This window comes from Mobula hypostoma, chromosome 20, assembly GCF_963921235.1.
Source record: "Mobula hypostoma chromosome 20, sMobHyp1.1, whole genome shotgun sequence".
Lineage (NCBI taxonomy): Eukaryota > Metazoa > Chordata > Chondrichthyes > Myliobatiformes > Myliobatidae > Mobula > Mobula hypostoma.
In genome coordinates this window covers 57,570,450-57,586,460 of record NC_086116.1, presented here as the reverse complement: position 1 = coordinate 57,586,460, position 16,011 = coordinate 57,570,450, and the positions used below count along the sequence as shown (strand labels likewise).

At 42.5% G+C, this 16,011-nt stretch overlaps 1 protein-coding gene across 9 annotated transcripts in view; it reads right to left on the bottom strand.

The window, feature by feature from the left end:
• Positions 1-16,011, bottom strand: part of LOC134359558 (putative adenosylhomocysteinase 3) — a 98,720-nt gene that overhangs the window by 26,764 nt on the left and 55,945 nt on the right. For all 9 annotated transcript variants that reach the window (XM_063073003.1, XM_063072999.1, XM_063073001.1 and 6 more), the window contains 3 exons: positions 15,704-15,847; positions 8,348-8,448; positions 6,069-6,171 (listed from right to left, as the gene is read on the bottom strand). In XM_063073003.1, the coding sequence (XP_062929073.1) occupies positions 6,069-6,171; positions 8,348-8,448; positions 15,704-15,847 (348 nt within the window). The remainder of the gene's footprint in view (positions 1-6,068; positions 6,172-8,347; positions 8,449-15,703; positions 15,848-16,011) is intronic.

Below are 16,011 nucleotides of genomic sequence, written 5' to 3'. Positions count from 1 at the left end.
GGAAGGATTCAGATTTCTGGATCACTGGGACCTCTTTTGGGGCAGGTGTGACCTGTACTAAAAGGATGGGTTGCGCTTGAATCCCAGGGGGACCAATATCCTGGCAGGGAAGTTTGCTAAGGCTATTGGAGAGAGTTTAAACTAGAATTGCTGGGGGGTGGGAACCGAACTGATGTGACAGAGGAAAGGGAGGTTGTCTCACAAATAGAGAAAGTTTGGAACAGCGCAAAAGGGAGGATAGGCCTGTGATAGAGAAGGGACATGCTCAGACTGATGGTTTGAGATGTGTCTATTTTAATGCGAGGAGTATAATGAACAAAGCGGATGAGCTTAGAGTGTGGATCAGTACTTGGAGCTATGATGTTGTGGCCATTATAGAAACTTGGATGGCTCAGGGGCAGGAATGGCTACTTCAAGTACCAGGCTTAGATGTTTCAGAAAGGACAGGGAGGGAGGCAAAAGAGGTGGGGGTGTGGCACTGTTGATCAGAGATAATGTCACGGCTGCAGAAAAGGAGGAAGTCATGGAGGGGTTGCCTACGGAGTATCTGTGGGTGGAAGTTAGGAATAGGAAGGGGTCAATAACTCTACTGGTGTTTTTTTATATATATATATAGACCACCCAATAGTAACAGGGACATCGAGGAGCAGATAGGAAGACAGATTCTGGAAAGGAGTAGTAATAACAGGGTTGTTGTGGTGGGAGATTTTAATTTCCCAAATATTGATTTGCATCTCCCTAGGGTGAGGGGTTTAGATGGGGTGGAGTTTGTTAGGTGTGTTCAGGAAGGTTTCTGATAAGCCTACAAGAGGAGAGGCTGTACTTGATCTGGTATTGGGAAATGAACCTCGTCAGGTGTCAGGTCTCAGTGGGAGAGCATTTTGGATATATCATTGGAGAGGGATAGGAACAGACAAGTTAGGAAAACGTTTAATTGGAGTAAGGGGAAATATGAGGCAGAAACTTGGAAGCATAAATTGGAAACAGATATTCTCAGGGAAATGTACGGAAGAAATGTGGCAAATGTTCGGGGGATATTTGCGTGGGGTTCTGCATAGGTACATTCCAATGAGACAGGGAAAGGATGGTAGGGTACAGGAACGGTGGCATACAAAGGCTGTTGTAAATCCAGTCAAGAGGAAAAGAAGGAAAAGAAGAGCTTACGAAAGGTTCAAAACAAAAACAAAAACAAACAACTAGGTAATGATAGAGATCTAGAAGATTATAAAGCTAGCAGGAAGGAGCTTAAGAATAAAATTAGGAGAGCCAGAAGGGGCCATGAGAAGGCCTTGGCAGATAGGATTAAGGAAAACCCCAAGGCATTCTACAAGTATGTGAAGAGCAAGGGGATAAGATGTGAGAGAATAGGACAAACCAAGTGTGACAGTGGAAAAGTGTGTATGAAACCAGAAGATATAGCAGAGGTACTTAATGAATACTTTGCTTCAGTATTCACTACAGAAAAGGATCTTAGCAATTGTAGGGATGACTTGCAGTGGACTGAAAAGCTTGAGCATATAGACATTAAGGAAGAGGATGTGCAGGAGCTTTTGGAAAACAGCAAGTTGGATAAGTCATCGGGACCGGACAGGATGTACCCCAGACTACTGTGGGAGGTGAGGGAGGAGATTGCTGAGCCTCTGGCAATGATCTTTGCATTATCAAGGAGGACAGGAGAGGTTCCGTAGGATTGGAGGGTTGAGGAAGTTGTTCCCTTATTCAAGAAAGGGAGTAGAGATAGCCCAGGAAATTAGACAGCGAATCTTACTTCAGTGGTTGGCAAGTTGATGGAGAAGATCCTGAGAGGCAGGATTTATGAACATTTGCAGAGGTATAATATGATTAGGAACAGTCAGCATGGCTTTGTCAAAGGCAGTTCGTGACTCACGAGCCTGATTGAACTTTTTGGGGATGTGACTAAACACATTGATGAAGGTAGAGCCATAGATGTAGTGTATATGGATTTCAGCAAGGCATCTGATAAGGTACCCCACGCCAGGCTTATTGAGAAAGTAAGGAGGCATGGGATCCAAGGGGACCTTTGTGGATCCAGAACTGGCTTGCCCACAGAAGGCAAAGAGTGGTTGCAGATGGGTCATATTCTGCATGGAGGTCAGTGACCAGTGGTGTGCCTCAGGAATCTGTTCTGGGACCCTTAAGGTTGGGAGTATTGTGGATAGTGTGGAGGGCTATCAGAGGTTACAGCAGGACATTGCTAGGATGCAAAACTGGGCCGAGAAGTGGCAGATGGAGTTCAACCCAAATAAGTGTGAGGTGGTTCATTTTGGTAGGTCAAATATGATGGCAGAATATAGCATTAATGGTAAGACTCTTGGCAGTGTGGAGGAACAGAGTCCATAGGACACTCAAAGCTGCTACGCAGGTTGACTCTGTGGTTAAGAAGGCATATGGCGCATCGGCCTTCATCAATAATGGGATTGAGTTTAAGAGCCGAGAAGTAATGTTGCAGCTATATAGGACCCTGGTCAGATCCCACTTGGAGTATTGTACTCAATTCTGGTCACCTCACTACAGAAAGGACGTGGAAACCATAGAACAGGTGCAGAGGAGATTTACAAGGTTGTTGCCTGGATTGGGGAGCACGCCTTATGAAAACAGGTTGAGTGAACTTGGCCTTTTCTCCTTGGAGTGACGGAGGATGAGAGGTGACCTGATAGAGGTGTACAAGTTGATAAGAAGCTTGGAAGTAGGTACAGAGGAGATTTCAGGGGTAAGTTTTTTAAAAAAAAAGAAAGAAAGAAAAAAAAAGAGAGTGGTGAGTGTGTGGAATGGGCTGCCTGCAACGGTGGTGGAGGTGGAAACGATAGGGTCTTTTAAGAGACTCCTGGATAGGGACATGGAGTTTAGAAAAATAGAGGGCTATGGGTAAGCCTAGGTAGTTCTAGGGCAAGGACATGTTCAGCACAGCTTTATGGGCCAAAGGGCCTGTATTATGCTGTAGATTTTCAATGTTTTCTATATCAATTGGGGTAGAAGCCACATTTTGAAGAAAGTCTGGCAGCAACTTAGCCTCCATTAACAAAATTTTAACATAACAATGGATACTTAGGCAAATTATAGTCCATACTCAGAATCAAGCCAGAAGCTAAAATATAATCGAGCAATGCTAAAGAATAGTTACAAGAAATCATCTTAAAGGAATGCAGGTGTCATTAGGAACTTGAATGAATAACAAAACACACAGTGAGGGGCACGGAGAGGGTGAATGAACTCAGCTTTCTTCTAGGTTTTGGGAATTAAGAGTTAGAAGGCAAAGGTTTAAGGTGAGAATGGAAATTTAATAGGAACTTGAAGGGTAACTTTTTATTTTACACAAAGGCTGGTATCAGTGTCGAATGGGCTGCCAGAGGAAGTGGTTGTGGCAGGTTCAATAACAACATTTGGGCAGATATACGGATTAGAAAGGTGGGCCAAGCACTGACAAGTGGAAGGAGATTGATAGAGCACCATGGCTGGCATGGACTGGTTGCCTTGAAAGGCCTGTTACCATGCTGTATAACTCTATGACTTAATGACAACTGAGTCTGTACAATCTCCCTTCAGCCTGAGGTTTAAAAAGGGCTCCAGTGCTTTCAACTCTTTTCAGCAGGCTGCAATCAGCACGAGAGCTTGTTTGTTGGTGACGCAGAGCAAAGTTTAAAAAGAGCTTCAGTGCTATCTATCAGCTCTTTTTGGTGGGCTACATTCAGAGCAGGGCCAATAAAAAGAAGGAAGGTGCAACTGGGGCAGCCATTGTTGGAATGGCCCAGTGTTAGACTGGCAGGCAGAGGTTATAAGCAAGTTTCTTTTCCTGTTACTACATAGATAGTGCGCTGAGAATGGGTTTGGAGGAAGTGACGTGTTCTTTGTGTGAGATGTGGGATCTCAGGGAGACCTCCAGCATCCCTGATAACTACATCTGCATGAGGTGCACCGAGCTGCAGCTCCTTACAGATTGTGTTAAGGAAGTGGAGCTGAAATTGGATGAGCTTTGGCTCATATGGGAAAACGAAGAGGTGACAGATAGGAGCTACAGGGAGGTAGTCAAATGACTGTTGGGGATGGGGGGGGGTGTGGGTGGGTAGGGAATAGGCAGCCAGTGGCCATACCCCACAATAATAGGTATAAGCACATTAGATAGTGTTGGAGTAGGTTATCACCCAGGTGCCAAGCTCAGGGATGTCCATGGCATTCTAGGGGGAGGGTGAACAGCTGGAAGATGTGGTACACATTGGTACCAATGACATAGGTACGAAATGGGAGATCATAAAGACAGATTTATAGGGAGTTGGGTAGAAAACTGAAAAGCAGGATCTCTAGGGTAGTAATCCCTGGATCGATGCCTGTGCCACGTGCCAGTGAGGATGATGTGTAGTATGATCATTTGGCAGACAAATTTGTGACTGAAGAATTGGTGCAATCCATCACCACAGACAGCCGCCCAGGCCAGTTCACTGGGTATATTTAAGGTGGAGGTTGATAGGTTCTTGATTAATCATGGTTACGGAAAGAAGGCCAGAGAATAGGGTCGAGAGGGATAATAAATCAGCCATGATGTAATGGTAGAGCAGATTTTATGGGCCAAAGGCCTAATTCTGCTCTAATGTCTTATGGACAAACACAAAAAAGTTAAGGAGCTCTGCAGACCAGGCAGCATCCATGAAAAGGAATATAAACAGCTGACATTTTGGGCCAAGACTTATCCCTTTCCATAGATACTGCCTGGCTTGCTGAGTTCCTCCAGCATTTTGCACATGTTGCTCTTAATATCCAGCATCAGCAGAATCCCATGTTTACCTTCAGATTGTTATTTTGCTTACTGTGTACAAGTACTTTTACTCTGTTCAGACTTTGTTAGTAGTACTGTACATGAACAAATATAGGCAGGAAATGGTGGCAACAACAAAGGTAAACTGAGCCACACCACCCTTCTCTATATTTTTAGATAAACAGCCCAATAGTTTTTGATATACATGGATAATATGGACACTGAAATTGCATTCTAGACCTACTGCTTATTTTAGAAAACAGAATAGGTGTGGCTTCGTAGTGTCGCGGCTAGTGCAATGCCACTACAGTTCAGGGCATCGGAATTCGGAGTTTAATTCCCACATCATCTGTGATGAGTTTGTAGATTCCTCCCCGTGACCATACAGGATTCCTCTGGGTACACCCATTTTCTCCCACAGTCCAAAGATGTACTGGTTAATTGGTCATTGTAAATTGCCCCATGATTAGGCTAGGGTTAAATAGGTGGGTTGCTGGGTAGTGTGGCTCCTTGGGCTAGAAGGACCTGGTCCGTCCGCACTGTGTCTCTACATATTTCTAAACAAGCTTCTTGTATTGACCATTGTTGCAATTACATGCCAGTTATGAAGTTAACATGAGACTTAAAGCAAGCTTCCGGAGTGATGCATAGAATCTGTTCTGGTAAGATTTAAACTTCATGTATTAATTATGGATGAATTCCCTGCTCAGGACTCTTTGAAGGAAGTACTAATTGTTAAATACTCCAAGAGAACCGCACAGGCAGAGTCACTATTACACTTTTTCTTCCAACATAGACTTATGATTTCAGGTATTAACTGTTATTCGATACCAAAAATCTAAGCATTTCCTTTGTCTTTTTTTTTAAAAACACTTTTCAATCCAATCTGTTTTTTGTCCTTCAATATAATCTTCAACACTTAGAACAAAGGGCTGTAGAGCAGAAGAACAGGCTCGAAGGACCAACTCAGTGTTGTGTCTCAATGATTAACAAAAAATTTTAAAATTAAAAAAAAAAGTAAAACGGCCTCATACGTCATAGTGCAAAATATTGGTAAGGATAATGAGGCAAGGCCATCAAACTGATAGCAAAAGTAGGTCCTTCACTCCTAAATTCTACTAGGAACATTGTGTACAGGACTTTTAATTACTTTATTAAAAAAGTTCATTAAGTATTTGTAGAACAACATTGGAGGAGACAAGATATTGGCAGACTTAGAAAAAAGGGGACAGACAAAACACGATAAAAGGTACTGAAAAGAATGGAGGAAATGAATCCTATTTGGTGAAATTTCCATTACCATTCTCAGCCAGAGCAGCAGCCACTTCATTCTGGGTAGAATAAATGTTACAGGCAGCCCACCTGCACTGGGCTCCAAGAGCAGCAAGCGTCTCCATCAGCACCTGCGCCAGAAACAAACAAAGGGCCATATTTGAAGTTTACATTATTGCTTTCTTTAAATTACTCCATATGACAGCACAGTACCTTGCTTTATCCAGGAGAAAAGTTATATTTATTATCCCAGAATTAGGGTAGAAGCAGACACTGCATACATTTTATATCAACTGGAGCACACCCATTTAAACAATTAAAATCACAAAAATCATTCTGCTCATTTAAGGACTATTTGAACTTTCCTGTTAAAATAATCTATTGAGATCTGGGTAAAATAGGCTGCTGCAAAATTCTAATTTCATTCCAGCAGGATTAACAGACAAGATATGCGAAAAGGCATGCAGAGGAGTTTTAATTCGTTGTCAGCACTCTTCTGCTAATGGTCTCTAGGGCCAAAGAATCAGTGTAGGTCACTCAAATGTGTTCCCCACCTCCACCTTCAACAGCCATCATGAAATGTGAAGAGAAACTTTCAGTATGAATAAGCTGTTAATGTGAGAGAAGTCACACTTTGGTGGAACTTGAGAACAAAAGACATCTAACATAACCATGCAAATATTACATTTTGTGCACATAACAGTACAGCACAGGAACAGCCTTTTCAGCCCACAATGCTGTGCTGAAACAAGTTAGTAATCAAATCATTAACTAAATTAATCCTTTCTGCCTACACAATGTCCATATCCTTCCATTTTTCTCATATTCATGTGCCTATCCAAGCTTCTCTAATGTATCTACCTCTATCCCAAGCAGCACATTTCATGCATCCACCACTCACTGTGTTTAAAAAAAAAAATTACCCCTCATACCTCCTTTGAAAATATCCCCCCTCTAAATGCATGCCCTCTGGTATTAGATATTTCAACCCTGGGAAAAAGGGTACAGTCTTGTCTACTTTACCTATGCATCTGGATAAGCTCATAAACCTCTATCAGTTCCTTCTTGTAATGGGGCAGCCAAAACTGTATGCAATGCTCCAGATGCAGCCTAACTAGAGTTTTAAATACTGCAACACAACTTCCTGACTCTTGAACTCAGTGCCTCGACCAATAAAGCCAAATGTGCCATATGCCTTCGTTGCGTAGCCACTTTCAGGAAACTATGAACTTGGACTTTAAGATCGCTCCATTCATCAACACTGTTAAGGGTCTTGCCCTTAAAGGTGCACTCTTTACATTTGATTTACATTTATATTTTCATTGGTAGTGCGACTTGCAAAAAATAGCACAAAGTTAAATACAAAGAATAAAAATTCTAATCCTGTATGAAATAAAGGGATGTGCAGATATTGACAATGTGCAGCTCAACAGTGCCACCTACAGGAGAGGGCTGTCATAGCTTCTTCCTCAGCGCACACTGAAGTCACAGAAATCATCTTGCGAATAGTTGCAAATGTAAAACTACACCAGTGACATTGTTAAAGATGAATGGCATCATGAATACACATATACAAGGTTAAAAGGACAATAATCATTCAATCTAATAGAGAGGTGGTGGAGTTGAATGTAGAAAAACAGGTTATTGACATCTCCTAGCTCCTAGCCGACCTAGGTGCCTTTCTCCACTTCTTTTGGCTGTACGTGCACAAATATTACTATAGGAAACATCTAAGGGAGTAAAGAAGCAAAAGCTAAAATAAAAAGTTCTTAGTTTCTAAAACTAAATTTAGAAGCAGCTGGGAAATCATTTACGGCCCACTGGCAAAGAGCATCAGAACAGTCTGTTATCTCTGGCTCAAGGACAGAATACTGTAGATCTCTAGCAAAAGGTCCTTAATTCCATGAGCAAAATTCTTCAGCTTTCTGTGCCAATGTTCATTTTACACAAAGTTTTACAGAAAGAATTTTCATGCTTAGGAGAATGGACTAAATTAGATCTAGAGTTCTGCACAGTGAATCAGAATCAGGTTTATTACCACTGACACTATGTCATGAAATTTGTTGTTTGTCAGCGGTACAGTGCAAGACTTAAGTTACAGTAAAAATAAAAGGAGCAGAAGAGAAATAGTTAAGTAATGTTCATAGGATCATGAATTGTTCAGAAATCAGATGGTGGAGGGGGAAGAAGCTGTTCGTTTTCAGTCTCCTGACTGCAGGAAGAGGCCGTATTCTGGATGGCAAGTTAACATACTCGCTATGCAGTCTCGTGATTCTAATAATCAGCGTTCTAAAGCTGGACACTCACCGCAGTCTGGGCTGTAATGTGAGTACAGCCAACTATCTTTGCTCCAGCCAATGGTTTTTCCCCCTGTGCTCGTTTCCGTAGTGCCATAAGAGCTGGCATCTCTGCACCAGAATAAGAACAAACACATGATGAGTGATGAACTTTACTGGTTCCTCTGGCTGGCATTGAGGAACTGAAACGTCTTGGCCCGAAATGTCGACTGTGCTTCCTCCTATGGATGCTGTCTGGCCTGCTGCGTTCCACCAGTATTTTGAGTGTGTTAACAAAAGAATAACACAAGAATGAAAGACACAGTTACATCACACAAGGATAATATTTAGGCAACACTAAATACTGCGAATATTTGGATTACTGGTTAAAACTAAACCCTTGATAAGGCTTAATTGCTTAACACCAAAGCCACTCCAACTTCTCCCATGCAGTAGTCATAGAAAAGTACAGCACGGAAACAGGCCCTTCAGTCCATCTAGTCTGTGCCAACCCATTTAAACTGCCTGGTCCTATTGGCCTGCACCCAGACCACAGCTATCCGGACCCTTGCTATCCAAAATTATCTTAAATGTTGAAATTAAGCTTGCATGCTCCACTTGCTCAATCCACTATCACACCACTCTACGATTGAAGTTTCCCTCATGTTCCCCTTAAACTTATTACCTTTCACCCTTAACCTCTGGTTGTGATCCCACCTTAACACAGTGGCAAAAGACTGCTAGCATTTACCCTATCTATACCCCTCAATCTTGTCTACTTCTATCAAATCTTCCCTCAATATTCTATGCTCCAAGGAATACAGTCCTAACCTGTTCAATCTTTCTTTATAACTCAGGTCCACCAGTCCCAGCAACATTCTTGTAAATTCTCTCTGTTCTCTTTCAACCTTATTTACATCTTTTCTGTAGGCAGGTGACCAATACTGCACACAATTACTCCAAATTAGGCTACACCAATGTCTTATACAACTTCAACATAACATCCTATCACCTGTGCTCAATACTTTCACTTATGAAGGCCAATGTGCCAAAAGCTTTCTTTATAGCCCTATCTACCTCTGCTGCTGCTTTCCATGAATTATGGACCTGTATTCCCAGATCCCTTTGTTCTACCACACTCCTCAGTGCACTTCTATTCACTGTGGTAGGACCAAACAGGGTTGGTCTTACAAAGTGCAACCTTGTACTTGTCTGCATTAAATTCCATCTGCCATTTTTCCAGCTAGATCCCACTGCAAGCTTTGGTGGTCTTTCTTGCTGTCCACTACACCCCCAATCTCTCTATTATTTGCAAACCTGCTGATCCAGTTAACCACATTATCATCCAAATCGTTGATATAGATGACAAACAACAATGGACCTAGCACCGATCTCTACAGCACTCCACTAGTCACAGGCCTCTAGTCAGAGAGGCAACCATCTACAACCACTGTTCTCCTACAAAGTTGATGGTGCCTTTCCTTCATCAACTTTTCTGGTAATTTTCTTGAAAAACTATGCAAAATTAGACAGACACGACCTACCACGTACAAACCCATGCTGACAATCCCCAATCAGTCCATGTCTATCCAAATAATCATATATCCAGTCTCTTAGAATACCTTCCAACAACCTTCCCACCACTGATGTCAGGCTCACTGGGCTATAATTTGTTAGTTTATTTTTTGAACATTTCTTAAACAGCGGAACAACATTTGCCATCCTCTTATCCTCTGGCACCTCATCAGTCGTTAAGGTTGATTTAAATATTCCTGCTAGGGCCTCTGCAATTTCTGCACACCTCCTGCAGGATCCAAGGGAACACCCTATCAGACCCTTATTTGCCTCAAGACAGCAAACACCTCCTCCTCCTCCTCTGTAATTTGTATAGTGTCCATGATCTCACTGCTATTTTGTGTCACTTTTATAGACTGTGTCCATTTCTTAAGTAAATAAAGATGCAAAAAATCCACTTAAGATCTCCTTCAAACAAGAGAACATCTGCATATACTGGAAATCCAAGCAACACACCCTGCTGAAGGGTTTCAGACCAATATATCGACTGTACTTTTTTCCAATAGATGCTGCCTGGCCTGCTGATTTCCTACAGCATTTTTTCCTTGTTGCTAAAGATCTCATCTCTTTTGGCCCCATACAGTTCACCATTCTGATCTTCCAAAGGACCAATTTTGTTCCTTGCAATCCTTTTGCTCTTAACATATCTGTAAAACCCTTTAAGATTCTCCTTCACCTTGTCTGCTAGAGCCAATCTCATTGCTTCTTTTAGCCTTCCTGATTTCCTTCTTGAGTCTTTTCCTGCATGTCTTCTTTTCCACAAGTACATTATTTGTTCCTCTCTGTCTATACCTGCTATGCACCATCTTTTTTTTTCCTTAACCAAGGCCGTAATATCTCCTGAAAACCAAGGTTCCCTAAACCTGTTATCTCTACCTTTTTATTCTGATAGGCAAATACACACTTTGTACTCTCGAATGTTCACTTTTGAAGGCCTCCCACTTACTAAGGACACCTTTGCCGGAACATAGCCTGTCTCAATCTATACTTGCCAGATGATTTCTGATACCATCAGAACTTGCCTCTCTCCAATTTAGAATGAACACGCAGACCAGCGCTATCACTATGATCACTGTCCTGTGTCATTCCCCAACAGATCAAACATCGCACACGCTTGCGCTGGCACCTCTATACACTGAATATATTTGACAAACTCTATCCCATCTAGTCCATTTACGGTATGGGAGTCCCAGTCAATACATGGAAAGTTAAAATCACGTACTATAGCAACCTTATGTTTCTTGCAACAGTCTGCGATTTCTCTACAAATTCGTTATTCTAAGTCCTGCAGACTGTTGGGTGGTCTGTAATATAGCCCCATTAATATAGAAACATAGAAACATAGAAAATAGGTGCAGGAGTAGGCCATTCGGCCCTTCGAGCCTGCACCGCCATTTATTATGATCATGGCTGATCATCCAACTCAGAACCCAGCCTTCCCTCCATACCCCGTGACCCCTGTAGCCACAAGGGCCATATCTAACTTCCTTTTAAACATAGCTAATGAACTGGCCTCAACAGTTTGCTGTGGCAGAGAATTCCACAGATTCACCACTCTCTGTGTGAAGAAGTTTTTCCTAACCTCGGTCCTAAAAGGCTTCCCCTCTATCCTCAAACTGTGACCCCTCGTTCTAGACCTCCCCAACATCGGGAACAATCTTCCCGCATCTAGCCTGTCCAATCCCTTTAGGATCTTATACGTTTCAATCAGATCCCCCCTCAATCTTCTAAATTCCAACGAGTACAAGCCCAGTTCATCCAGTCTTTCTTCATATGAAAGACCTGCCATCCCAGGAATCAATCTGGTGAACCTTCTTTGTACTCCCTCTATGGCAAGGATGTCTTTCCTCAGATTAGGGGACCAAAACTGCACACAATACTCCAGGTGTGGTCTCACCAAGGCCTTGTACAACTGCAGTAGTACCTCCCTGCTCCTGTACTCGAATCCTCTCGCTATAAATGCCAGCATACCGTTCGCCTTTTTCACCGCCTGCTGTACCTGCATGCCCACTTTCAATGACTGGTGTATAATGACACCCAGGTCTCGTTGCACCTCCCCTTTTCCTAATCGGCCACCATTCAGATAATAATCTGTTTTCCTATTTTTGCCACCAAAGTGGATAACTTCACATTTATCCACATTAAATTGCATCTGCCATGAGTTTGCCCACTCACCCAACCTATCCAAGTCACCCTGCATCCTCTTAGCATCCTCCTCACTGCTAACACTGCCACCCAGCTTCGTGTCATCCGCAAACTTGGAGATGCTGCATTTAATTCCCTCATCCAAGTCATTAATATATATTGTAAACAACTGGGGTCCCAGCACTGAGCCTTGCGGTACCCCACTAGTCACCGCCTGCCATTCTGAAAAGGTCCCGTTTATTCCCACTCTTTGCTTCCTGTCTGCCAACCAATTCTCCACCCACACCAATACCTTACCCCCAATACCATGTGCTTTAAGTTTGCACACTAATCTCCTGTGTGGGACCTTGTCAAAAGCCTTTTGAAAATCCAAATATACCACATCCACTGGTTCTCCCCTATCCACTCTACTAGTTACATCCTCAAAAAATTCTATGAGATTCGTCAGACATGATTTTCCTTTCACAAATCCATGCTGACTTTGTCCGATCATTTCACCGCTTTCCAAATGTGCTGTTATCACATCCTTGATAACTGACTCCAGCAGTTTCCCCACCACCGACGTTAGGCTAACCGGCCTATAATTCCCCGGTTTCTCTCTCCCTCCTTTTTTAAAAAGTGGGGTTACATTAGCCACCCTCCAATCCTCAGGAACTAGTCCAGAATCTAACGAGTTTTGAAAAATTATCACTAATGCATCCACTATTTCTTGGGCCACTTCCTTAAGCACTCTGGGATGCAGACCATCTGGCCCTGGGGATTTATCTGCCTTCAATCCCTTCAATTTACCTAACACCACTTCCCTACTAACATGTATTTCGCTCAGTTCCTCCATCTCACTGGACCCTCTGTCCCTTACTATTTCTGGAAGATTATTTATGTCCTCCTTAGTGAAGACAGAACCAAAGTAATTATTCAATTGGTCTGCCATGTCCTTGCTCCCCATAATCAATTCACCTGTTTCTGTTTGCAGGGGACCTACATTTGTCTTTATCAGTCTTTTCCTTTTTACATATCTATAAAAGCTTTTACAGTCCGTTTTTATGTTCTCTGCCAGTTTTCTCTCATAATCTTTTTTCCCCTTCCTAATTAAGCCCTTTGTCCTCCTCTGCTGAACTCTGAATTTCTCCCAGTCCTCAGGTGAGCCACTTTCTCTGGCTAATTTGTATGCTACTTCTTTGGAATTGATACTATCCCTAATTTCTCTTGTCAGCCACGGGTGCACTACCTTCCTTGATTTATTCTTTTGCCAAACTGGGATGAACAATTGTTGTAGTTCATCCATGCAACCTTTAAATGCCTGCCATTGCATATCCACCGTCAATCCTTGAAGTGTCATTTGCCAGTCTATCTTAGCTAATTCATGTCTCATACCTTCAAAGTTACCCCTCTTTAAGTTCAGAACCTTTGTTTCTGAATTAACTACGTCACTCTCCATGTTAATGAAGAATTCCACCATATTATGGTCACTCTTACCCAAGGGGCCTCTCACGACAAGATCGCTAATTAACCCTTCCTCATTGCTCTGGTAATCTGGTCATATCTTTCTTAATTCTTCAGTTCCACCTATAAAGCCTCAGCAGAAGAGTTCTCCAGTCTTCCCTGACTGAGTTACTGCTGTGACACTTTCCCTGCCTAGTAAGGTCACCCCTCCCCCTTCAATCCTTCCCTCTGTGTAGCATCTAAAACAAAACCCCAGAAAATTAAGGTGCCAGTCCCCACCCCTCCTGCAACCAAATCTCACTAATGACCACAATATCATATTTGCATGTGTTGATCCATGCCCTGAGCTTGTCTGCCTTTCCTGTGATCCTTTTTGCTTTGAAATACATGCAGCTCAGAACATTAGTTGCACCAAGCTCAACCTTTCGATTCCTGACTTTGTCTAAAGTCTTAACACCACGTCTCCACAACCTCTCCATTATTTGTTCTGGCACTCTCATTCCCATCTGCTTGCCTGTAACTCTAGTTTAAACCAACCCCCACCCATTATGCAGCACTGGCAAAGCTTCATGCAAAGATATTAGTCCCCCTCCATTTCGGGTGCAAACAGTCTCTTCTATACAGGTCCCACCTTCCCTGGAAGAGAGCCCAATAATCCAAAAATCTGACGCCTTTCCTCTGACACCAACTCCTTACCCACATGTTAAAACTGTATAATCTTCCTATTTCTGGCGTCACTAGCACATGGCATAGTAACAATCCTGAGATCATAACCCTGGAGGTTCTTCTCTTTAACTTAGCACCCAACTCTCTGAACTCCCAAACCAGAACCTAGTCACTCTTTCTACCTAAATGGACCATAACCTATGGTGGTTCATGTTCCCACTTAGAACACTGAGGACTTGATCCGTGACGTCCCAGACTCTGGCTCCTGGGAGGCAACGTAACATCTGAGAATCTTATTCTTGTCCACAGAATCTCCTTTCTGTTCCCCTAACTAATGAATCCCCTATCACCACAGCTCAACACCCCACTTTCTGAGTCAGAGTCAAATACGGGACCAGTCCCCACCCTTGTCCAAAGTGGTATACTTATTAAGGGGCTGGCCACAGGGATACTCTGCACTGGCTGATTATCTCGTTTCCCCTTCCTGACCGTTTCCTGCACCTTAGATGAACTACCCCTCTATCACCCCTTCAGCCTCCCGAGTGATCTAGAGTTCATTAGTTTCAGCTCCAGCTCCTTAACACAGAGTGTTAGAAGCTGCAGCTGGATGCACTTCTTGCAGGTGAGGTCATCAGTAATTAAACAGGTATTCTTGGTTCTTAAATTCAGAAAGTATCAAGTATATGTATAGCTAGTTTCAAAGTCAGACATAAAAAGAAAATGATCAAGAATAAAACCAGATGATCATAAACTTTGTTTATCACTCAATGCCATGTTTTAGCTCAATACTACTTACCTCCAGAAGTTGCTCAATAAATTCGCAGAACTAAAATAAAATCAGCAAAACTCAAAGGATGATCAGAGGGAAACAAATTAATTTATCATGCTCAATTAAGCAAAATCAGTCAAAGTGATTTCACTGACAACATGCTTATTATGTTAATCCACTAACCTTCTACGTGATGTAATTGCTGCCCTTCCAGCTTCCTCTTGAAAACATAGCCAGCAACCCCACTAATCAGCACACTACCCATTCCAGAAGCACACTACTCTCTGGGGGAAAAAATACACCATCTAATATCCATCCAATCGATTGCTATGTTTGCTCAGTTTAAATTCACATTCCTCTGGTTCAATTGTTATACTGGAACAATCTATTGTTTTCTTTTTGGCAAGAGTGTCAGCTTTGTTGAGCTGATTGCACCAAGTATTTTGCACTGAAATTCTGAGTTGGGTCTGAGACGACGTAGAGATGAAGGAGTGAAATAATTACTTTCTACCTTTCACATTGACTGATGTTGTTGGCTTTACGGTGATGGTACAGTCTGCTGAAATTGAAGCATAGTTTCTGATGACTGCTGCAAAAACAGCCCAGTCTCTTTGGCTTTTAACATACTTGTTTATTATGGGGAGAGTAACATTTCAATGAAAACTTCATGCAGCTTCTGCAATTTGATGAAGCCCATAGGTTTATTGTATTTTGAGAAACTAGCTCAGAACGATAATTGTATAAAGTCCACCGTTGATGCTGACAAAATAAAAGTACAAAAACTCTCACCTTGTTCTGCAATTTCAATCTCCCTACGCCCAAAGTCTGCCTGTTTGATGTTCTTGATGCAGAAGTCACTGCTGCCCTTCGAATTTTTCTGTTGCTTATCACGAGGAGATGTTTCATCATCCGAGCTATCTGTGTAAGATGCCGCTAGAGGACAGCAATGAACAATTAGCACAACAGAGAAATACCACTCTTTCAGCTCCAGGCCTAGTCAGTGCTTCTTTATCCACAGCATCTCACTGGGACCGCAGGGTCCATGCCAGTGCTTGGCACAGCAATCCTGTCCCCTGCCTCCCAAAACATTCTCGCTG